Source organism: Narcine bancroftii, chromosome 7, assembly GCF_036971445.1.
Source record: "Narcine bancroftii isolate sNarBan1 chromosome 7, sNarBan1.hap1, whole genome shotgun sequence".
Lineage (NCBI taxonomy): Eukaryota > Metazoa > Chordata > Chondrichthyes > Torpediniformes > Narcinidae > Narcine > Narcine bancroftii.
Window position 1 is genome coordinate 42929479 of NC_091475.1, and position 26419 is coordinate 42955897.

The 26419-nt window shown below is 38.9% G+C and overlaps 1 protein-coding gene across 14 annotated transcripts in view; it reads right to left on the bottom strand.

Annotated features, from left to right (window-relative positions):
- Positions 1-16052: 16052 nt before the first annotated feature.
- The window catches only part of LOC138738827 (BEN domain-containing protein 2-like), a 45243-nt gene continuing 34876 nt past the window's right edge, over positions 16053-26419 (bottom strand). For 11 of the 14 annotated variants that reach the window (XM_069889851.1, XM_069889848.1, XM_069889847.1 and 8 more), the window contains 3 exons: positions 21301-21504; positions 17265-17391; positions 16053-16432 (listed from right to left, as the gene is read on the bottom strand). In XM_069889851.1, the coding sequence (XP_069745952.1) occupies positions 16381-16432; positions 17265-17391; positions 21301-21504 (383 nt within the window). In that variant the 3' untranslated portion in view covers positions 16053-16380. Of the gene's footprint in view, positions 16433-17223; positions 17392-21300; positions 21505-23504; positions 23686-26419 lie in introns of those variants that run through there. The other 3 variants (XM_069889849.1, XM_069889850.1, XR_011341791.1) reach the window with 3 other exon arrangements.

Genomic DNA, 26419 nt, shown 5'->3' on the forward strand with positions numbered 1-26419 from the left:
ATGGGCAAGTGGAAAGGGAGAGTGTGATGGTATGAAAGACCATCCTCCTGCCTTTGAGGTCATGGGGTCTCCCCATCTCCTAATGGCAAGAAGTCTTCCCAGGCGCACTCCACTGCAGTCACTTTTATGTACAGCCACCAACATCATGCCTCATGACAAATGTTTGCTTTCCCTAGGAAGTCTGCATTAGGAACTACGCTGCCCGTCTGGCTGACCTCTCCAGGACAGTCCTACTCTGGAAGTACGTCAGGCAATCTAAGACTGACCTGCTGGTGGAGGTGGCCCGACTCCTCCATGCAAACCCCCAGTATGCCTACATTGCCTTCCCTGAAGGGCACGAAAACACGGTCTCAATCCAGAACCTGACACCATCGGGTGCCTCCCCAACCACCACTGACTTTCAACAGACACATCCCCCCCCCCCCACTTCAACCTTAGGGGTCCCTAAACCTGCAGCTGACCACCCCCTATACTTCCTTACTACCCTTCCTGTCCCCACCCCTTGACAAACAGTTAACAGGCCAACCTCACAAGCTACTCAGGACGCTACGGCAGCACTCCAACCATTGCCATGTCGCTTGCTGCGGCGGAGGAGACTCCCTGATATATTTTACAGTTTAAGTCTAATTGTTTCACCATTTCTTTTTCTCTCACCCCGCAGGACTCTTAAAAAGGAGAGGTGAATGTGGTTAACCACTATTATACCATGATTGACTGCTGCTGGCTAGACACACCTCCTGTGACCAATCCTACCCATAGACCCTTGTATGATCCCTCTTTCACTTTGCTTTGATCAGTCAATGAGCTAGATCACACATGTCAAACTCTGGCTGCGGGCCAAATTTGGCCCGCGATATAATTATATTTGGCCTGCAAGATCATTTCAAAAATGTATTAGAGGTGGCCCGCCCTACAGCGAGAGCCGATGCTGTTTTTTGGTAATGTCACCCCCACCATCCTCCCCCTTCATTGCACATCCTTCCCCATTGTAACACGAGAAGTCTGTCGATGTCATCAGCCGGCAAGCCGGTTGGAAGGCTCCCCGCACAACCAGTCACTTCTCCCACCTGTCGAGCGGTGCGGTGGATTGGCGAGCGCCTGTGATTTCCTGTCGGCGCGACGGCCATGGCAGGCTGCGCACGGCCCCTGGGCAGCGCGAGCCCTGCGCAACTGGCACCGGACGGCCCTTCCACAGCGCGAGTGCACTTCTCCCGGTCGCCACGGCCTTCAGCGCTTGCACCCGCGCGGACCCTAGGGACGGCTGGTTTGGCCCTGCACGTGAAGAGAGATGGTGGCTGTCCGCAAAGGCTGATCGGCAGCGCGCTGGGCCTGAGTGGGTGGGTAAGCAGGGGTGGGCAGAGGGTGTAGGTGAGGAGTAATGGGCAGGGGAAGTTATGGTGGTGCGAGGGGCAGTTAGAGGGAGGGATGAGTAGAAGGAGGGGTGGATAGGGAAGAGTTAAAAGGGGAGGGGCAGGGTGAGTAGGGGAGGGGTGATTAGAGGATGAGAGACGGGTAGAGGGAGGAACAGGTTGAGGGGAGAGGCAGTAGAGGGGCGTGTATAAGATGGGGTGGGTAGAGGCAGAGCGAGTGGAGTGAGGGGTGAGTAGAGGTTGGGTAAAGGACTGGTCAGGTAGAGGGATGGTGGGTCGAGGGTGAATAGAGGCCTAGAGCCTGAGGAGTGAGCAGGAAATGCTGAGTCCTAATGCAGGCCAAAATGGACACAGCCTGTGAATGCTGACTACATCTCCACAGGGACCAAATAGGTTTCCCTCAGGTCAAGCAAAGGGTGAACTTGAGCTACCTACTCCTGACCTGTAACATTATCCTCCTAAAGTTATATCCTAAAGTTTAACATTACATATGTTGAAAGAAGAGAAAACATGCAGATGTTGTTGAAAATGTTCAATAAATATTTAGTTCGGCCCTCGACTTAGTCCAAGTTTTTAATTTTGGCCCTCCGTGAATTTGAGTTTGACACCCCTGAGCTAGATGATTGTTCATCTTTAGTTAATAAAAGCCTGATAGTTTTACAACTCCAGTCTTTTGTGATTTTTGATAGTACATCACAAGACTATGACAAGATATATATACATATACATATATATACATATATATACATATACATATACATACATATACATATACATACATATACATATATATATATACACACACACACACATATATACATATATATATATATATTTCTCCCACTGGAAGCTGTCTGACTTGCCAAGTTCCTCCAGCAATTTGATTGTTCCAAGATTCCAGCATCTGTAGTTTTTGTGATTCTCTGAAATGTTCTCATGTTTTCTCTTTCCACAAAAGCTGCCTGGCCCACAGAGTGTTCCCAAATTGTTCTGTTTTTTTTTTGATTTGCAGTATCTGCATTTTTTTTAAAAAATGTTCATTTGCTAGCCTCCAGGGGCTACATTGAAGACAACACGAGGGGAATTTGTGGTCAGGAATACTAAATCAGGCTCCCAATCACTCTTGATCTTAACTAGTGAAGCTATCCTCGTCTATCAAATTATTAAAAATAATTGATATTGATCCGCTATGAGAAAATTGAAAGTCAAAAAGTAAATCAAGAATGTTTGTTTCAGAAATCTGTGAAATCAGAAAGTTTGGACTGAACAAAATGTCTGACTTGTAGATACCTGAAAAAAATGACTATTGGGCAATTAAAAATTTGTCCTCAATTGTTCAAAAGAAGCAAAATTGTGTCAGAATAAATTATCTTTAAAATTTTTGATACCCAGTCTACACCACTCCCTAAAATCTGTATCTGACAAACAAGGTTTTAAAAAAAAAAATGATTAGCTATAAAAGGACTGATAAAGCTTGAACGTAATTTTTCCAAAAATTTTCTAAACTAGGGCAAGACCAGAACATGTGTATTAATGAAGCCTCAAAAATTTTACACTTATCACATAATGAATTAATATCAGAATAGAAAAGAGATAACTTTTAAAATATGTTTTCTATGCACCACTTTGAATTGCAACGAAATAAATGTCAGGCACAGTTGAGGATACATTAATCAAATTTAGAACAATATCCCAGCCTCATCTGGAACTGACAAATCCAAGTCATGCTCCCAATCACTCTTAATCTTAACTAAGGAAATTGTTCTCAAATCACTATAAATAATTGATATTGAGCCTCTATGGGAAAATTTAAAGTCTAAAAATGAATCAAGAATGCTTGTTTCAAAAATCTGTGGAAAGTCAGAAAGCTTGGATGTACAAGATGTCTGACGTTCAGATATCTATAAGATCAAATTAGAACTATGCCCCTTAATTGCTCTATTTGGTTTTTCTCAAGAAGAGGAAATACTATTGACTTCATCTCAGAAGCTAATTTTAGCTTTTACCTCGTGGATAGAGGGACAGGCAATTTTGATGAAATGGAAAGACAGCACTCCACCTACTCGTATTCAATGGTTACAGGAGGTCACGTCCTTCCTACGTTTAGAAAAAAAAATCAGATATAATGTCAAAGATGTAGAAGTGAATTTTTATAAGATGTGGGCCCTTTTCCATATAACCATATAACCACTTACAGCACAGAACAGGCCAGTTCAGCCCTACTAGTCCATGCCGTAGCAAATCCCCACTCTCCTAGTCCCACTGACCAGCACCCAGTCCATACCCCTCTAGTCCCCTCCTATCCATGTAACGATCCAATCTTTCCTTAAATGTAACCAATGATCCCGCCTCGACCACGTCTGCCGGAAGCTCATTCCACATCCCCACCACCCTCTGCGTAAAGAAATTTCCCCTCATGTTCCCCGTATAATTTTCCCCCTTCAATCTTAAACCATGTCCTCTAGTTTGAATCTCCCCCTTTCTTAATTGAAAAAGCCTATCCACATTTACTCTGTCAAGTCCCCTCTCAATCTTCATGGAGTATTACCATAATTTAAAGAATTAGGGTGTCTGAATGCTCCTGACCAGAGTTGTTTCATTTCCCAATGTTGTCTTTTGTTTCCTATCCATTTTAAATATGCAAGTTAATCTTGTTTAGAGGAAGTGGTTTGATTAACAGGGTTTTCTTTCTCGTTTTTTTCTCACTTTCAAGTATTTTGAAAATGGGTTTGTTAAAGAAGGATACATACAATTTATATCATGTATGCTTAAAGTATTATTAGAGAACTACAAATTATCTTTTTTCATATATTTCATCCCATATATTGGATTAATGTTTTTTTTAAAAAAAGCTATATTTAGGATTGGCAAGAGAAAAGCTATGGATGCCAAAAAAAATTCTAAATTGTGCCCATATTCTCAGCCTATGCCTCATTAATGGGTTGCTTGTAAATTTAAAAAAAGATAAAAAGGACCCTAAGACTGCCAACATAGATTTTTTTTTTAAAAAGTTCAATTCCGCTTCCACTCAAGAAGGATGATCAACTAATTTATCAAATTTTAACATTACTTATATTGATCATCCAATAGTAGAATCAGAAATTTGGAACTGACAGTCCCCCATTCCTTTTAGAGAGGTTATGACATCAAGCGTTATGGAGAGGAGGCTGGGCAGAGGGGCTGAATGGGAAAATGGACCAGCTTGTGATTAAATAGCAGGGCAGACTTGATGGACTGGACAGCCTATTTCTGCTCTCATGTCTTATAGTCTTAAAGTAACACCACGAGTCAAAAGGATGTAGGCAAAAGGCAGGGAATTATAGGCCAGTTAGTTTAACATCTGTAGTTGGGGAAAATGCTTGAAGCTATCATTAAAGAAGAAATAGCGAGGCATCTGGAGCAAAATGGATCTATCGGGCAGACACAGGATGTATTCAGCAAAGGTAGGTCAAATTTGACAAATTTACTGGCATTCTGGAGGTCATAATGGCTGCAATAGAAAGGAAGGAGCAGATGGACATTGTTTACCTGGATATTCAGGTGTTCGATAAGGTGCTGCATAAAAGACGTACAGAAGGATGCATGGAATTATGGGTGATATATTAACATGGATAGAGAAGTGGTTAACCAATAGAAAAGAGTTGGGGAGCAGGGGTGTTTTTCTGGTTGGCAATTGGTGGTAAGCGGGGTGTTGCAGGGGTTGATGCTAGGCCCGCACCTATTTGATATAAACAATCTGGATGACGGGACAGAGTGTAGAGTATCTAAGTTTGCTGATGACACTAAATTGGGTAGAAAAGCAAATTGTGCAGAGTATATGGAGATTCTGCAGAGAGAGATATTGATAGGTTAAGTGAGTGGGTGAGAGTTTGGCAGATGGAGTACAATGTTGGCAAATTAGGTTATCCTCTTTAGAAGGAAAAATGGAAGATTTGAATATTATTTAAATAGCAAGTGATTGCAGCATGCTGTCATGCAGAGAGACTTGGGAGTGCTTGTGCATAAATTGCAGGTGGAGCAAGCTATCAAGAAGGCAAATGGAATGTTGGTCTTCATTACTAGAGGGATTGAATTTAGGAGCAGAGAGGTTATGCTGCAACTGTAGAAAGTACTGGTGAGACAGCATCTGGACTACTGCATGCAGTTCTGGTCTCTTTAGTTGAGGATAGATGTACTGGCTTTGGAGGTGGTGCAGAGAAGCTTCATCAGGTTGATTCCAGGGATGAAGGGGTTGGCTTAGGAGGAGAGATGGAGTCATCTGGCACTGTTCTCATAAGAATTTAGAAGAATAAGAGGGGATCTTAAGTAACAAAGAAAATTATGAAAGGTATAGATAAAAGTAGTAGTTTCCTTTGGTAGGGGAGACCAGGACTAGGGGACATAGCCTCAAGATTCAGCATTAAAAGATGAGGAGTAATTGCTTTTCCCAGAGGGTGGTGATTCTGTTGGATTCGCTGCCCATTGAAGCAGTGGAGGTGACCTCAGTAAATATATTAAAGACAAGGTTGGATAGATTTCTACATAGAAAGGGAATTAAGGGGTATGGGGAAAAGGCAGGCAAGTAGAGATGAACCTATCTTCAGATCAGCCATGATCATATTGAATGGCAGAGCAGGCTTGATGGCCTACAACTGCTTATTCTTAAAGTAACAACAATTAATGGGGTGGCAATTATGCATCAACAGTGGCCCGGTTTCAAATCTGACACTGTAAGCAGTTTGTACATTCTCCCCATGACCCTGTGGGCTTCCTCCAGGTGCTGTTTCCTTCCACATACCAAAGATATATAGTGAACTGGTTGCATGGGTATAGGTGGTATAGACCAGAAGAGCCTGTTGCCATGCTCCATCTCTAAATTTTAAAATTAAAAACATATACCATATTGTTCTAAGGTCACAGTCCAGAAATGTTGATCATTTCATTTTGCACAGATGCTGCCTTACCAGTTAAGCTTTTCCAGCATTTTCTCTTTTTATTTCAAATTTTCACCCTTTGCAGGTTTTGTTTTTGAACTTTCTAGTTGTCTCTTCTTAATCAAAACAAAAAAAAAACATTTTAACAATTTACAAATGTAACTGAGATACCAAATTCTCCATTATCTGATCTCCAGGGAGGTGTTGATATTACTTAGGTAGAAGTCAAAGATCCACAGGTATTGTTGGCATATTATCCAAGCTTAATAATGTTGAACCTGGATTCTAGATCGAAATGACACATTAATTTAGTGTAAATAATCTGTTCGAAAGCTTTCTCTGCTTCTCAACATTTCAGAGCCATCTGTTCAGTGCACCTTCTCACTGAACTAAATTCAATGGAAATGGAAGAGAGAATAGAATCCTTCTAGAAGGTAGCGGAAGAGGTTGTATATTCATCAGGTGTTGGAGTTTGTGCTTCTGAAAGATCTCCTTCTCCAACTGTGGCTTCCCTTCTACTATAGTGGCTATGAGGTCCTTGACCTCATCTGATCCATTTGTTACACCTGTTCTCCAACCTTCTCCACCTGAACCAAGAACAGAGTTCCCCCGGTCCTTCCATCTCATCAACTTCAACATTTAATGGCTCACACTGTGCAATTTCCTCCAACTCCAACAAGATTCCATTCCTGAACACATTTTCCTCCCCTTTAAGTACATGTTCTTCTCACCTACTTACACTCCCCATCATATGACACTTTCCAATGTAACTTCAAGATAATGCAACACCTGTTTTTTCACCTCTTTCCACCATCCAGGGATCAAACAGTTTTTTTCTTAGTGAAGCATTAATTTACTTGCACTTCTTGCAATCTTCTATACTGCATTCAGTGTTTACAATGAGACCTCCTCTTCACTGGGGAAACAAAACACAGATTGGGCTTTCATCGTGTACAGGAGTGACTCTGAGATTCTGGGTGCCTGCTAGTTTAATTCACAATTCGACTCCCACTCTGAACTCTTTGCCTGTGGTCCAACACAACTTTAAGGAACAGCATTTCATCTGGGCATGAACAGTCTATTTGAAATTAGAGAATTCTATACAATCACTTGGTTTCAGACCAGGCCATTTTGCCCATCATCACTTTCAATTGAATAGTTTGGCCTGGGGGAGGAGTCACATGATGGAGTAGTGGCCGGTCGGGGAACTCCAGCCCTCTCCAGAAAAGTAAAAAGACAGTGAAAAAACAAAGGCACAAACACAAAAACCAAAATAAAGTGAAAATAAAGGTGTGGAGAAAATGGCAGCGAAAAAAGAAAAGCCAAAAGCAATGGGAAGAAGAAAGGACGTCGGAAGAAGGTGAAGGCCTTACCTGTCCGAGGAGGCCTGCCGCGGAGAGAGAAGCCCGCTCCCTAAGGTCAGTTGAAGCCCCGAACTCGGGACTACAAAAATGGCTCACGGAGCCAAACAAAAGTGCGATGCGCAAGACAAAAATAACACTGACGGGAGGGGGGACCAGCTGAGGAGTCGATCTCCACAGCTGAAATTGACAGCCACAACAAAGCAGCAAGAGGAAAACACAGAAAATAACGAGAGCAAGAAAGAAGAGAGTAAAAAGAAATCAAAGAAATAACAGATGACCAACCCAGAGGAAGAAGACCAGCAGCAAGACACTTCTAATAAAAATAAGACCAAAAATACCCAACAAAACAAAAATACCCAACAAAATAAAACAAACAAACCAACAAGAAAACCAGAAGAGACAGAGGTAAAGGACACAGATCCTGAATGGACTCAGAAGAAGAGGAAGAACACAGAGAAATGGAAGATGAAGGGAAGGGCAAGACAATGGATATATTTTTTTTTAAAGAATATATGGAATCAGTAAAAGAATGGCAGTCACAAGAATTCAGTGAAATAAAAAGAAGAGTAAAAAGTGCAGAAGAAAAAATGAATAGATTACAGATGATCATGTCAGATATAGGAAAAAGAGTGGACAAGGTGGAAGGACGAGAAACAGCCGTAGAAATGGAAGTAGAGGACTTAAAAAAATTAGAAGAATCTGATAAAAAACTTCAAGAGACACAAGAGCTGTTAGCTCAGAAGATAGATATAATGGAAAATTATAATAGAAGAAACAATATAAAGATAGTGGGCCTTAAGGAAGATGAAGAAGGCAAGAAAATGAGATAATTTATAAAAGAATGGATCCCCAGGGTCCTAGGAAGACCAGAATTACAGGACGAAATGGAAATAGAAAGGGCACACAGAACATTAGCCCCTAAACCACAACCACAACAAAAACCAAGATCCATTCTAGTAAAATTCTTAAGATATACAACAAGAGAAAATACATTGGAGAAAGCAATGAGGAAAATAAGAGAAGACAAAAAACCATTGGAATACAAAGGTCAAAAATTTTTTTTCTATCCAGATATAAGTTTTGAACTCCTGAAGAAGAGGAAGGAGTTTAATGCAGCAAAAACGATCCTATGGAAAAAAAGGATATAAATTTATGCTAAAGTATCCAGCGGTACTTAAAATAGTTATTCCAGGGCAGCAAAACAGACTATTCTTGGATTCGGAGGAAGCAAGAAAATTTTCAGAACAACTACAAAACAGACAGAGAGAGGAAGATATGTAACAAGAACAAAAATGACCACAAACTATATGTATGTGTGTATGTGTATTTAAAAAAAAATAGAATATAGGTAAGAACTAAGAAAGGAAAGAAAGGGAAGAAAGGAAGTATGGGGGGAATTAAGAGAGTGACCTTTGTTGTATAGGAAAATTAAAATCTTTTCTGGGGGGGCTGGGTGGGGAAGAGTTACGGTCACTGCGAAATCAGTTGACGCTTGCGAGTGAATTCGCAAATCCAAATGAAGAGGGGAGATGTGGTTGCCCGACAAGGGACAAAGGGCAACTCAGGAAGGGGAGGGGATAGTGGGGTTAAAGGAATTTTAGATAGGAGAATAAGGGAAATGTTTTATGTTTTAGAAATGTTGTCTTATAAAGTGTTCAAAAAAAGAAAGCAGAAATGGATAAGAAGGAAAGGTGATGATGAGGAAACGGAAAGGAAAGATAAACAAAGTATGAAATGGCTATGTTGAACTATATGACTTTAAATATTAATGGAATACATAACCAAATCAAAAGGAAGAAACTGCTAAATTTACTGAAAAAAGAAAAAATTGATATAGCATTCGTACAAGAAACACACTTAACTGAAGTGGAGCACAAGAAATTAAAGAGAGATTGGATAGGACATGTAACAGCAACATCATATAATTCAAAAGCAAGAGGAGTAGCTATATTAATCAGTAAAAATGTACCAATCAAAATAGAAGAGGAAATAATAGATCCAGCGGGAGATATGTAATGATAAAATGTCAGATATATTCGGAGTTTTGGAATTTACTCAATGTATATTCACCTAACGAAGAAGATCAAAAATTTATGCAAGATATTTTTTTGAAGATAGCAGACATGCAAGGGAACATACTAATAGGAGGATATTTCAACCTTAATTTGGATTCAAACATGGTTAAAACTGGGAAAAAAATTAACAGAAAGAACAAAGTAACCAAATTTATAATTAAATCGATGGAAGAAATGCAACTTTTGGATATATGGAGGAAACAACACCCAAAGGAAAAGGAATATTCATATTATTCGGGTAGACATAAAACATACTCAAGAATAGACCTATTCCTGTTATCAGCTCGCATGCAAGACAGAGTTAGGAATACAGAATATAAAGCTAGACTATTATCGGACCACTCACCCCTGATATTGACAATAGAGTTAGAGGACATCCCTCCAAGAATGTATAGATGGAGATTAAACTCCATGCTACTTAAAAGGCAGGATTTTAGAGAATTCATTGAACGACAAATTAAAATGTACTTTGAAATAAATACGGAATCAGTGAAAGATAAGTTTATACTATGGGACGCAATGAAAGCGTTCATCAGAGGGCAAATAATAAGTTATGTAACCAAGATGAAGAAGGACTACAATCAGGAAACAGAGCAGTTGGAAAGGGAAATAGCAAATATAGAAAAAGAATTAGCAATGAAGGAAGACACAACTAAAAGAAGAGAATTGGCAGATAAAAAAATAAAATATGAAACACTACAAACATATAAGGAGGAGAAGAACATAATGAAGACAAAACAGAAATACTATAAACTAGGAGAAAAAACGCACAAAATTCTAGTGTGGCAGCTTAAGACAGAACAAACTAAGAGAATGGTATTGGCATTAAGAAAAAAAGACAAGCAAATCACATATAATCCAATGGAGATTAATGAAAACTTCAGAGAATTATACGAACAATTATATCAAACTGAAAACGAAGGGAAAGAAGACAAAATAGATGAATTTTTAACTAAAATTGAACTACCGAAATTACAAACAGATGAACAAAATAAATTAACAGAACCATTTGAAATAGTAGAAATACAAGAGATAATAAAAAAACTACGAATAATAAAACACCAGGAGAGGATGGATTCCCAATAAAATTTTATCAAAAATTTAAAGATTTATTAATTCCTCCCCTCCTGGAAGTAATCAACCAGATTGATAAAACACAAAGCTTACCAGATTCATGCAAAACAGCAATAATTACAGTAATACCAAAGACAGGGAAAGATCCACTCGCACCAGCGTCATATAGACCAATATCTTTACTTAACACAGATTATAAGATAATAGCTAAACTATTAGCAAACAGATTAGCCGACTATGTAGCAAAAATAGTAAATCTAGACCAAACTGGATTTATTAAAAAAAGACGAACAACAGACAATATTTGTAAATTTATTAACTTAATTCATGCAGTAGAAGGAAATAAAGCTCCAACAGTAGCGGTTGCTTTAGACGCAGAAAAGGCCTTTGACAGAGTAGAATGGAATTATTTATTCAAAGTACTACAAAAATTCAGCTTACCAGAGAAATATATTAATTGGATTAAAGCATTATATAAGGGGCCATTGGTGAAAGTGACAGTAAATGGATATATATCAAAACAATTTAACTTAAGCAGATCAACAAGGCAGGGATGCCCACTATCGCCCTTATTGTTCACGTTAGCCATAGAACCACTAGCAGAACTGATAAGAACAGAAAATAAAATAAAAGGGATAAAAATAAAAGACAAGGAATATAAAATCAGTTTATTTGCAAATGACGTTATAGTATACTTAGCAGAACCAGAAATATCAATAAAAGAATTACATAAGAAATTGAAGGAATATGGAGAAGTGTCGGGGTACAAGATTAACGCAAATAAAAGTGAAGCAATGCCAATGAATAATGCGGATGTCTCAAAATTTAAGAAAGAATCACCATTCAGATGGCAAACGCAAGCAATGCGATACCTAGGTATACAAATAAATAAAAACCTCGGCCATCTATATAAACTCAATTATTATCCACTAATGAAAAAATTACAAGACGACTTAGAGCATTGGAAAGACTTACCACTAACACTAATAGGAAGGATAAACTGTATTAAAATTAACATTTTCCCAAGGATACAATACCTATTTCAGGCATTGCCAATACACTTGACAGAGAAATTCTTCAAGGAGTTAAAGAAAATAATAAGGAAATTTTTATGGAAAGGGGGGAAACCGAGGATAGCACTAGATAAATTAACAGAATGGTATAAACAAGGAGGCTTACAACTGCCAAACTTTAAAAATTATTATAGAGCCGCACAATTAAGATACCTATCAGATTTTTATCAAACAAGGGAAAAGCCAGATTGGACTAGATTAGAACTAGATAAAATAGGGGAGAAGATACCTGAACATATATAAATGGGATGAAAAATTGGTACATTGTAGGAATTCTCCAGTATTACATCATCTGCTCAATATTTGGAAAAAGATTCATGTAGAAAGGAATAAAACAAATTACCAACTACCAAAACTAATACTGACGCAAAATCAGCTAATCCCTTTTACAATAGATAACCTTTCCTTTGGAGAATGGGAGAAAAAAGGGATCAAAAGAATAGAAAATTGTTTTTCGGGAAATAAATTATTATCCTTTGAACAAATGAAGGATAAATATAATATAACTCACGATACAGTGTCGGCATACTACCAACTGAAATCCCACTTGAAGGACAAATTGGGAAGCAGCCTGAGGTTACCAGAGGGAAGTAATTTTGAATATGTGATTACAGACACAATGATAATCAAAAAATTTGTAACAAACATGTATATTAAACTACAAGAAAAGGAGAACGAGGAAACAAATGGTAAAACTAAACAAAAATGGGAACAAGATCTAAACACAAAGATAAAGAAGGAAACATGGGAGAAGTTATGCTCAGGAACTAAGAGAAATACAATAAATACGAGGTTATGTATGATACAATACAACTGGATACACAGGCTATACATTACACCTCAAAAGTTAAATAAATGGGACCCAACAGTATCTGACAGATGTTTTCGCTGTAAAAAGGAAATGGGAACAACAATTCATGCAATTTGGACATGTGAGAAAGTGAAAAAATTTTGGGAAGATCTAAACCAGATATTAAATAAAATCACAAAAAGCAATATACCAAAAAACCCAGAGATCTTCCTCCTAAGTAACATAAAAAACAAAGAATTTGGACTCGATTTGGATGGTGCACAAAAAAAGATTTGTTATGATAGCCCTAGCTGTAGCAAAAAAATGTATTATGTCAGCCTGGAAATTAGAAGATAACTTGAGAATACAACAATGGTATATAGAAATGAATAAATGTATTCCATTAGACAAAATAACATATAATTTAAGAAATAACATTACAATATTTGAACAAATATAGGAGCCATACATGAAACATAATAGAGAAAACCTACCGTGGACATCTACCACCTAAAATGACAGGAGAAGAGAATGAAAAGAACTGACTCAGTGGAATTTCTTGTTTATTTTTATTGAGTGACAACATTGTTTGATGGGTTTAATGTATCTTATTTTCTGAACTTTAAATAAATGGGAGGGGAGGTAGCGAGGGAGGGAGGGGAGGAGGGAAGGGGGGGAGAAAATGACACTGTATATATTTAAGAAGGAAAATGTATGTATCTTGATATATATGGCTTATAGTGTGAAAAATAAAAAATAAAAAAAATAGTTTGACCTGCCGGGTTTGTGAACACATTGCATAGACAAAAGAGTTTAGCTGCCACATTATTTCACCCTTTCAGAAAAGTTCCCTCTGTTAACTCCATTGCCTTTTTCTCCTATGTAGACCAAGTGGTTTATTTTTTCTCAGTTGAAATGAACCTGAAACATTAACTTTCTCTTTCCACTGATGCTGTATGAAGTGCCAAGTTTTCAGTATTTTGTGTTTATATTTCATTACCGTTACAGTATCAGCAATTTTCCACATTCTGGCACCTACTCACCAACAGCTTACTTATCAATGTTCCATTTGGATTTTTACCAGGGTCACTTCACTCCAAACGTCTTCTCAGCCTTGGTCTACAGATCAAAGAGCTGAATTCCAATTGTGAAGTGAAAGTGACTTCCATTTGACATCAAAGTGATATTTAACTAAGTGTGTATCAAGCAGTCCTGCTAAAACTGAAGTCAATGGATATCAAATACAAATGTATAAAGTTGTATTCTGCTCAAAAAAGGTGGTTGGTGGAGGTAAATCATCCCAAAATCTTGTAGGAGTTCCTCAACACAATGTTTTTAATACAACCAGCAATACCTTCTAGTCAGAGATCAAGAATAGGAATGTTTGGAGATGATTGTACAATCTTAAACTTGTCACAACCCTCAGCTAATTAAATCTGTACAAGAGCCAATCATTTGCTGAAATATTTCTTCTATTTCTCCAACAGAAAGTAAAAGCAGCTCAATGTCATCAGTGCTAAGTAAAAGTGCACATAAAATGCTGCATTGTTTTGCACTATTCAATTCTATTGTGATGGATTAATCATATTTTATATTGTATATAGCTAAGTTTTTGAAGGAGATAGATTGTGGGAATAGTGTAGGTCACAAACAAACACAAACACTTCACCCTGATGGGGCAAGTTTCTTCGGCAAGACACTGAAGTAACTGATGGAAGTAAATGAGTTTGTGTGTGTCCAACAAGCAACAAATCTCTCTCTGAAAACCGACAAAAACCTTCCTGAGCTGTAACCATTTAACCGTTTCCACCAGAGTCTGGTGAAAATTCATAAATGTTAAATTCTGTGCACAGTTTAAGAATTGCTTGATACCAGTGAACTTGGAGGAGTGAGAAGTGAGATTAGACTGTGAATCAAAGAACTTTTCTGAACTTATACACACATTACATACACGTGCGCTTAGAATTAGAATTGGGTTAAATTAGGTTAAGTTAATAGTAATAAGTTAGAGTTTGATCCTGTTTTTATATTTAAAGAAAATTAAAAACTACTTTTAAGTAACCATTTGTCTTGGTGAATTTCTAATGCTGCTGGTTTTGGGGTCCTCTTGGCTCGTAACATTATTTTGCCATTTTACTCTACCAGTTAGCCTATGCCTTTTCACCTGCATGTACTGTATTGCTGCCTCCCACAATCCTCCTTTAAGTTCCCTTTTTGACCAAGTTTTGATTGGCCACTTTTTTTTTTACATCTTTATTCTAAAACTATTGCTTTGATTATGCAAAGCAACTTGATGTTTTATGCTACTATATACATGATAACAGTGTTCATACATTAATATTCGGTAGTTGTGTGCACTCTGTGACTGAAGGATCGTTCTCTGCCCTGCACCATTTCTGTGAGATAGAAGCACCCTTGTGTGCCACCTTATAAAATTCATTTTGAAGACCAAAATATTTTCACTAGTTCCATTTTATCTGTCTGCAGTTATGTCTTCAAAAAAAAGTGGAGTGAAGGGAACATATTGTTTTGAGGACAGAAACATTCAAGAAACCTTTCACATCCCAAGAAGTCCAACTTGAACAACTCATCAAATGATTTGCCAGGTTCTATAGTCCTGATGAGCCATCTCTTCTGTCTCTGGTGGGTGTATTCACCACTAGAGTACAGCAGCAACATTTCAATCCCACCAATCTAGATGATCATCTACAATCAAAACTAAGTATTTATAGCCAATGTGGAGCCAAGAAATATCTAATTTGATTTTACAACAGAATATGGCACTCTAGTTGCTGTTGGCTAGTCAAAGCTTACACAAAATCTTCAAAAATTTAAAAGTTAGTTGTGGTATTATGATACAAATAGCTTCTTGCCAAAAGAAACCAAGATGTTTTGTATTACTTCCTGTAAAATACACCAGTTACTCATTGAAATAACTGATGATTCTATCCAACAAATGGCATCAGGATCTACCTTCAACTGACTCAGTTATACTCGCTACTCACAATATGACAACAAGCCAAAATATCCATTGAGTACAGAGCCCAAATGATTGCTTGATCTTGGAAAATTAGAGAAATGGACATTAGAAAATGGGACAAGAATGTAGAATTCAGAAGGAAAGATGAAGAGTGGTGCTATGGCAACTTTTGATAGTACTTACACTCTTTTTGTAATCAGAATGCTGTACTAAATCATACCAGAAATTCACCAATCTATGACAATTGAGAAAATTAATGATGATCAGATTCAGCTGCTCAGACAGGACATTAATATATCAGAGTTTGCTGGGACAATGAAATGTGCCCAATGGGTCCACAAAATGTAAATATAATGGCGGGGGGGGGAGGTGGAAGCAATCTTCTACACTGGACATAGAAAACAAAATAAAAATAGATTCAGAAAATTTTATTATAGTTCTACAAGAATACAATTTGTAGTCTTAAGTTAATCACATATAAAGAATGCCAGCAGGAAATACATTTAACAAAATTATATTTAATTAAATTGACACTTAGAATTTTAGCATCATTCTTTTGAAAAAGGCAAAGCCCATATTTTATTCATATATAATGTCAACTTTCACTATGAGTTGTTTAAAAATCCAGTGTATTTATCAAATACCCAAGGTCAGGGATTGAATGATAGAAATGGAAGGATTACCTTCCTCCAAAATTACTCAATAAATGCGCAGGATTCAATGTTCATTGTTGTTCTCCATTTAAGAAAAATACTTTTTTTTCTTTCTTGGAACAGTCCTTCCATTCAGTGACCTGAAAATTTTTTATAAAAGATGTTCTCATTAATTTAGGATGATGTTATCAAAACACCACAAATGTTAAACTATAGCATCACCTGCCCCTCCCTTCCAATCCACACCTTTTACATTGTTTTCCGATTGCACTTATATTAAATAGAAATTCAAGTCCCAGGGCTTCCAATAGACTAAATTATCAAACAGAACTGTGAAACATTTTATCAGCTCTCACTTGGTTAGTTAAGATCAATATTGCAATAATGAAATATTGTCTTGAGGAAAAAAAGGGGAAAAATTGAGGTGCATCAAGAACACACATTATTAAAAAGGCAAAGATTTAAAAAATTTCACAGGAGCATCTCAAAAAGAGTTTCATAAAACATATAATTTGAAAAATGCCTTCTCTCCCTGTAAGTAAACTTCAGCAGCAGTTCAGTAAGTTTACCTCAAATATTCTGTTTAATTTCGCCATTTAGTTTGTGGGAGTATTTTTGCTACCTGTTTCACTATATCTTTTCTTTTTTTGGGTCATTTTGAAATTAATACTTTTGATTTCTGCATGAATTCCAACTAACAATCACACAAAAATAAAATTATAAGATTAAAGCACAACTTTATATACTCCAGGAACTCTCTAGGATTTTATTCTCTTACAATAGATTTATTTTGCCTCAAATTTGTACTTGTTTTTCAGTTTCAGTATTCATCCCTTTTAAAAATGGTGGTCAGAGGATGTTGGCATCCCCACTGAATTTTTCTTAGGGGTTAGTGCCATGAGGTTGCTATGACTCCCTGACCATTTCTTACAATACAAACCAAAATACTGAGGATGCTGTTTCTTGTAATACCCTGGCTGGGACTTCCTGAGGTCATGCCTTATGCTCCGAATTGAACTATTTATAGCAGCTACACAGGCTTTCCAGTCACGTCCTTCTTCACGCAAGTCAAATACTGGATAGACTTCTTCGAGAAATTCTGTCAATACAACAGAAACAAGTTTTAAATCTTGATACACAGATCGCAAATTAAAAGTTATAGAAAGTCAAATTTAATCATGATTATTTTCTTAATATTCAGGAGAAAGTACATAACCTGACTGGTCTTAGTTGCAATCAACTCTTTTTGAAACTAGAATAATTATTTTCATAATAATGCTGCTTAATACACCAACAGGATCTCTGGTGTTTAACCATAAACTACACACCAAAATAGAAATTTGATAACGTCTTGAAAATTCCTTCCTCTCATCATTTCATTATTCATTTTCCAATGCATACTATTATAATCAGTTCCCCAACACTCGCTTTGAAACAGTTTCAACTCTCTGCCATTGGCTTCTCCTGCCACAGCCACCTGCTCACCTTGTGATCTCTACAAAATTGCCAGTCACGTTGACTACAATTGGTTCTCAATGCTGGTCAAATCAAATGACGAGGATCCAAACAACAATGTAATTGTAAGTGGGCGAATCTGTATATTATTTCATGCATTCCCTTAGAAGTCACAGAGCAGAAACAAAGCAAACTTTAATGTACATTAAATCTCCCAAATAGTTACTTTGATGTAATCAATTATGACCAAATTTTTTTTTTTTTTTTTTTTTTTTATAAACACAATGCTGCTGGACATCAGAATTCCCCCATATTTGATTCCAAGCAACTTTTGGAAAGAAGAAGCCTTGTTTCTACTCATCAGTTAAAATCAAAGCCTGTATCAGCATTCTGTTTTTAAGCTAGATATCAAAGCCAAGCATGGGGGAAATTTATTCAAGCAATATCATGAGGACTGATTAAGACTTTATTTTTAAAAAGATGTACTTAAAGGTACAGGTAATTTAGAAAAAAAAACTTTCACAGATCGGCATCAGTAGCTTGATGGCAAATTCAAAAAGTAATCAACAAAAAGTAATTGGGATACGATAAATTTTTATGCGGCATTGGTAGTGTAAAGAATGCCCTGCCAAAAAAATGTTGCAAGTGTTGAAAATGCCAATTGACAATTTTGTCATGTGCTAATAATCTGCAGATAGTGCAGCCCATTGATGCAGAAGAAAACTTTTCAACAGACAAGACCTGAAGGGTTTCTTTTGTTAATTTTTTGAGGGGAGGGTGCAAAATTAGTGGGAATAGGTACCAGAGAGCAGAACTTAGCACAGATAATCCACTTCACATGAGTTATGGTGCCTTTCCCTCAACTATACCCTCAAAACAACTTGCATTCTCTATCATTTTCCCCACACAAAATTTAGTCTTCTTTCCCTAATTTCTACTAGCAGCCTGGTAAAGACCTTTCTCCAATGACCCAGACATCATGTGCCCTGGAAAATACATACAGTACTTCTTACTGCAGCAATGGAATTTGCAAAGGAAAAGCTTTTATACCTGTTAATCACACAGACATTAAAATTTTACAGGCAAAATTTCTTAGGTTGCTTCTTTCCAGTTGTCAAAAGTTTTTCTACATTTTAAAACTTTATAAATCAGGATGATGTCCTGCATATTGAAATTAGCAATAAAGATCTGGAATTTGAGCAGAGTCCTGAGGAGGCCATAACCCAAAATAAAAGATGAGAATGGTGGAGTCTCTTCTCTTTGGCTTGGCTTCGCGGACGAAGATTTATGGAGGGGGTAAATGTCCACGTCAGCTGCAGGCTCGTTTGTGGCTGACAAGTCCAATGCGGGACAGGCAGACACGGTTGCAGCGGTTGCAGGGGAAAATTGGTTGGTTGGGGTTGGGTGTTGGGTTTTTCCTCCTTTGCCTTTTGTCAGTGAGGTGGGCTCTGCGGTCTTCTTCAAAGGAGGTTGCTGCCCGCCGAACTGTGAGGCGCCAAGATGCACGGTTTGAGGCGATATCAGCCCACTGGCGGTGGTCAATGTGGCAGGCACCAAGAGATTTCTTTAGCAGTCCTTGTACCTTTTCTTTGGTGCACCTCTGTCACGGTGACCAGTGGAGAGCTCGCCATATAACACGATCTTGGGAAGGCGATGGTCCTCCATTCTGGAGACGTGACCCATCCAGCGCAGCTGGATCTTCAGCAGCGTGGACTCGATGCTGTCGACCTCTGCCATCTCGAGTACTTTGACGTTAGGGATGAAAGCGCTCCAGTGAATGTTAAGGATGGAGCGGAGACAACGCTGGTGGAAGCGTTCTAGGAGCCATAGGTGATGCCAGTAGAGGACCCATGATTCGGTGCCGAACAGGAGTGTGGGTATGACAACGGCTCTGTATACGCTTATCTTTGTGAGGTTTTTCAGTTGGTTGTTTTTCCAGACTCTTTTGTGTAGTCTTCCAAAGGCGCTATTTGCCTTGGCGAGTTTGTTGTCTATCTCGTTGTCGATCCTTGCATCTGATGAAATGGTGCAGCCGAGATAGGTAAACTGGTTGACCGTTTTGAGTTTTGTGTGCCCGATGGAGATGTGGGGGGGGCTGGTAGTCATGGTGGGGAGCTGGCTGATGGAGGACCTCAGTTTTCTTCAGGCTGACTTCCAGGCCAAACATTTTGGCAGTTTCCGCAAAACAGGACGTCAAGCGCCGAAGAGCTGGCTCTGAATGGGCAACTAAAGCGGCATCGTCTGCAAAGAGTAGTTCACGGACAAGTTTCTCTTGTGTCTTGGTGTGAGCTTGCAGGTGCCTCAGATTGAAGAGACTGCCATCCGTGCGGTACCGGATGTAAACAGCGTCTTCATTGTTGAGGTCTTTCATGGCTTGGTTCAGCATCATTCTGAAGAAGATTGAAAAGAGGGTTGGTGCGAGAACACAGCCTTGCTTCACGCCATTGTTAATGGAGAAGGGTTCAGAGAGCTCATTTCTGTATCTGACCCGACCTTGTTGGTTTTCGTGCAGTTGGATAACCATGTTGAGGAACTTTGGGGGGCATCCGATGCGCTCTAGTATTTGCCAAAGCCCTTTCCTGCTCACGGTGTCAAAGGCTTTGGTGAGGTCAACAAAGGTGATGTAGAGTCCTTTGTTTTGTTCTCTGCACTTTTCTTGGAGCTGTCTGAGGGCAAAGACCATGTCAGTAGTTCCTCTGTTTGCGCGAAAGCCGCACTGTGATTCTGGGAGAATATTCTCGGCGACACTAGGTATCATTCTATTTAGGAGAATCCTAATGTTGCAAAGATTTAAAAAAATCCTTTCTCCCACTTGAGTTCTGAATGTGCTGTTGATTTTCATCATAGTTAAGTCAAAAACGACATCCAAAACATCGGTTTTAAAATTAAGATTTTTTTTTAAAAGAATTGTTAGATTGAAAGCAAAGCTGCATTTTTCAGGAGCCGAATGACTATGACAACCAGTGGGCACCCATCTGTATCCCTCTCTGATGTGATCTGGAACCATGTATACACATTTTTGCAAAAGTTATTTCAAGCTATGAATATATCTTCATTATAAAACATTGTGGATTTTTATTTTATTTTCTTTGCCTGCAACTTCTAACTCTTAGCATGGTGCTCTGTATGACCAGGTGATTCATATGCCTGTCGAGATTATTTTAAAAAAGCTGTTGGTTTCTCTGCTTCCACTTCTCTCAGGCAGTGAATTCCAGATACCATTCTTTTGGCGAAAAACATATCCCTGAAATCCTCTCTAAATCTCTTGCAACTTACCACATATTTATGTCTTTAGTACCTCCATCACAACCTCCGTAAAACTGGCTTTGCTTCATTGAAAACAAACCTAGCTAAAAGCTGGAGAACTTCTAACCCCAACATGAACCACAATTTCAAGCAATGAAAAAAAAAAGTCACAATGGAAGTACACTCCAAATATCTGAATATTATTAATTTGATACAGCTTTGTCAGCAATTATACCTCTTCAGTCTTGACATCCGTTTTCATAGGTTTCCATACAAACTTCAAATCATATTGATAAACTATAAATACCTCGGAGAGCACTAATTTTGTTGCTATCCAAAGGAGCTATACCCCGATCTAAATTTCCGTGCACGTTGCTTCGGACAAGCACGTCCTCAGGAAATAGATGACGAACCAAGCATCGTGCTGCCAGTTCTGGTCTTAACCTTTGCTTAGCAACGTAAACAGCAGAATACGGGAGTTGGACTTTCCGAGCTGGATTTCCAAGAGTTTCTGGTGAGGGAAAATCATCAAAACTATTGTTAAACAAACACGCACACATAAATTTTCATACTTAATGCATGTTAATTTCTTACATGTTTCATTTAATTTGAATCAGTCTTGAAGCGCAATGACCAAATTAGTTTAATTTGCTTCATTTGATGGGCAGAGAAGTTTTGTGGTGGAGGCCTTGGTCTTCTGATCATCATTATGTCAAAAATCAAAATGCAGGCAGTGACACTATCCTCTTTCCAATGTTAACTTTGAAAAAGATTGTCAAGGGGAGAGATTAATGAAGGAACTTCTCAAGACATTGTAAATATGTCAAGAGCATTAGAATGGCCAAGGAGAAATAATGAATTCCTTTGTCAACTCAGTTCCTTAAGTTCTAAGTCTTAATTTCTGTGTACAGACAATCAACACGAGCAAGGTTTGGAATGAATACTTTTAATCTGTATACATCAAGGAGAAGGAGCTTGAAAAACAAGTTATGTACCTCTAAAATGTGGGTTCAGGATTACATCTGATCATTTGGAGCATTAGGGTTGATAAACCACAGACCCACTTGAGGTCCTTCACAGACTGAAATGGAAGGCACAGGATAATTGGGCCCAGACAGAGATTTATACATCTTTATTAGCCGCAGGTGATATGCCAGAAGATCAGAGGATAACTAAGGTTCCATTATTTGAGAAGGTGACTGGGATATGAAGGAACTTCAGGCTGGTCTGCCTTTCACAAGTGAAAAGATTCAGTCCAATGCATTCCCCAAAGGGATCGGATTTATGTACATTTCGTGAGGCAGAGGCTGATCAGGGATAGTCAACAACAGCTTTGTGCAGAAGAAATCATGTCTTACTAATTTATTGATTTTTTTTTAAAAAAAGGAAGTATCTGAATCTGAAAAGATTCTCCTAAGCAGGCTTGCCATCAATAATTTCTGTCTCTGATTCTATTAGAGCAAGAAGCAAAGTAACTAGGTTGTTTTAGGTGATATTTTAAGTAATAGATGTTTGACCCTTCAACATTAACTCTAAATGGTCAAAAGGTGAAGATAAAAGCTATGCATTGTTAGGAAAGGGGGAGTCATATATTCTCAAATACAGTCAATTGGATGTAATGGAAAGCAGTGGAGCAAGTTGCAACCTTGTATAACAGGAGAAAATTTGTTGTTTTTTAATCCTGAAAGGCAGGTGATAAATGCAGGAGGAATACGTAATTTTCAAGGAAATAAACTGACTGGAGAAACGCAGCTTCTCAACTGCTGAATAATACTGACAGAGTTCCAATTCCCAAAAGACAAATGGCCGCAACTAACTGACAATATCAGATTGGCTGAAACAAGGGAGGAACAGGAAGCTGACAAACAAGTAAGCTAACCTTTTCAGAACACTTCCTGTCAATTTTGCATTGTTAAGCAAGCAGCAACATATTGAATCAAGAAGACCATTATTGAGACCTAAGAGAGCAGATACTGCCATCTGGTACAGAAACAAACTTCAAGAGTCCTGATGAAGAGTTTTGGCCCAAATCTATTGCCTTAAATGACATTGCCTGAATTGCCGAGTTCCTCCAGCATTTTGTGCGTTGCTGCTGGAGGGACTCAGTGAGTTGAGCAGTGTCTGTAGAGGCAAATGGATAATTGATATTTCAGAACAATCCCCAGCATCAAGCTGATGTTTACACATTTTCTGTTTTATATCAATCAGCTTATAGCTAAAACCTCACACAGTTCAGCAAGAATTCTGCTCTCAAATGAATGTATTCAAAGACAGGCTTGTGCTAAAGTATGTGATTGATCCACTACATTGCAGATTGTGTGTATCCAAGAAGCTGTGAAAATTCTGTTCCCTTTTAAAATAAAACTCCTGCATGGACCAGAATTTGCTAACAATTTGAATATTTTCACATACAACCCGAAGAACATTAATTATTCAAGTACAAGTGACAATTTTTAAATAAAAAAAAGCTTGTGAACATCATTGGCAATGACCAGCAATAATCTTCTATACCCAAAAGCCCTTGAAAAGTTTGCAGTCTGTTGCCTTCTTGAAGCTCTGGTTCCTTCTTGGGCAGTCATCAAAACACTACTATTGGGTAGGGAGTTTTAAGACCCAGAAATGAAGGAAGGATTGGTGATGTATTTCAAGTCAAAACCTCAGATGCTGAAAATCTCAGCCAGTCAAGCAGCATCTGTGGAAAGAGAAACCAAGGTGGTTTTGCGGAAGAGAATTTGCAAGTAGCAGCATTCACATACATCCCCAGCATTGTTTTGGGAGGTAATATACAATTGCCTTGGCAAGAGACCAGTGTCAGGAAAAACCAGAGGAGGCGGCGTTTGTGTTGTCATAAATTCATTGTGGTGTACAAACATGCACCTGCTCCCCGACCTGGAACATCTGGTGATAAATGCTGCCCATTCTACCTGTCAAGGGAGTTCACTGCCATCATCCTGTTCGCAGTGTACATTCCACCACAGACTAGTACTGGAGGGATTGATCACTGATTAAATAGCCATGAGACAGCATATCCTGATGCCTTCCTGATCATCATAGGGGACTTCAATCAGGCCACCTGAAGAAGTCTCCAACGAACTACCACAAACATATCCCCTGCGAGACCAGAGGAGCCAACACACTCGACTACTGCTACACCACCATGAATGCCTACTGAGCCTTCCCACGACCACACTTTGGCAAGTCTGATCACCTGACTGTACTTCTACTCCCAGCGAAAAAGCAGACTAAAGACTACAGCACCAGTGGTGAAGTCAGTAAAAATATGGTTGAGGGAAACAAAGGAGCGTCTGCAGGATTACTCTGAATTGGTGGACTGGACCATATTCAATGAGTCATCCTCTGTCCTGAATTAATAGGCAACAGGCATCACTGACCCCAAGTCCAGCATGGACGAGTTTGTGCCCACATACTGGGAAATCCCCAACAAGAAGCCTTGGATGAATCAGAGGATTCACAACCTGCTGAGGGTAAGATCAAGGGTGTTTAAGGCCAGGGATCCAGATCTCTACAAGAAATACAGATATGACTTGTGGAAGGTTATCTCTGCAACAAAGAGGTAATTCTAGTGGAAGCTAGAGACAGAGACAGATACACACCATCTATGGCAGGGAATTCAGGCCATTACATACTACAAAGCGAGGGAAAACACCATAGATGGCTGTGATACTTCATTATCTGATGAGCTGAACACTGTAGTGCCAACAAGAATCCCTGGAAAGGCTGAGGTTGATGTCAGAACATCATTCAAGAGGCTGAACCTTTGTAAGGAGTGAGGCCCTGATGGCGTACCTGACAAGGTACAGAAAATCTGTGCCAACCAACTAGCCGGAGTGTTCAGGGACATTTTCAATCTTTTCACTGCTGCATTTGGAGGTTCTCACCTGCTTCAAAAGGGCATCAATCATCCTGGTGTCGAAGAATAGCAAGAGTAAACTGACTCAACAACTATCACCCAGTAGCTCTAACATTTACTGTAATGAATTGGCTCGAGAGAATGGTACCCAAGCAAAGGACTGGACCCACTGCAATTCACCTATCGTCACAATCGCTCCACAGCAGATGCAATATCATTGGCTTTTTACTCAAGCTCTGGATTACTAGAAAACAGCATCTCATACATATGGCTGCTCTTCAGTATACAGCTCAGCCTTCAACACCATCATTCCCTAAGTACAGGTCAACATGCTCCAAACCCTGGGCCTCTGCACCCTCCTCTGCAACTGGATCTTCAACTTCCTCATCGGAAGACCACAGTTAATACGAATTGGAAACCATATCTCCTCCTCACTGTTGAGCAGCACAGGCACACCTCAATGATGCGTGCTTAGCCCACTGCTCTACTCACTATACACCTATGACTGTGTGACTAGGCATACTTCCAATGCTATCTACAAATTTGCTGAGACAACAATTGTTGGCAGAATCATAAACGACATTGAGGATAGGTCAGCTAGTTGAGTAGTGTCATCCCAATAACCTTGCACTCAATGTTAGCAAAACCATGGAGAGGTTTGTGGACTTCAGGAGGAAGTCAGGAAAACATGAAACAGTCCTCGTCGAGGGGTCAGTGGTGGAGAGGGTCAAGATCTTCAAATTCCTGGATGTCAACATTTCCGAGGATCTGTCCTGGAGCCTCCATGTTGATGCAAGCATGAAGAAGGCTCGCCAGCGGCTATACTTTGTGAGGTGTTTGAGAATATTTGTTATGTCACCAAAGACATTTGAAAATATCTGCATGTATACTGCGGAGAGCATTCTGGCTGGTTGCATTATGGTCTGGTATGGAGGTGCCAACGGTCAGGTCAAGAAAAACCTCCAGAGAGTTGTTAACTCTTCCTGCGACATCTTGGGCACCAATTTTCATTCTATCAAGGACATCTACACGAGGTGGTGTCTTAAGAAAGCAGCATCTATCCTCGAGGACCCCCCCACCACCCAGACCACGCCCTCATCACTCTGCTACCATCAGGAAAAAGGTACAGGAGCCTGAAGACGAGCACTCAGCAGCACAAGGACAGCTTCTTTCCCTCTGCCCTCAGATTCCTTTATGAACAATGAACCACAGACACCATCTTACTTTGACCTTTTCTTACACTCTTTTTAATTATTTTGTAGTAATAATAATAATAATAATTATTATTATAAACGTTTGCACAGTGGTGCTGCAAGGAACAATGAATTTCATGACATGAATTTTGCTTATGCGAGAAGACGACTATTTATGATGGTGGGATTTGATGGGTGTCAATCACAGAATGCTGTTAATCATCTTGAGAATTGTTGGAACTGCAGTCTTGTAGACTGAAAATGCTTTGAAGGTCAAAAAAAGTGAATTGCTTATTGCAGGGTACATGCTCTTTGTGGTTGGTCCATTTATCATCCTGGTCCATAAAGCTCCTCAAGGTAGG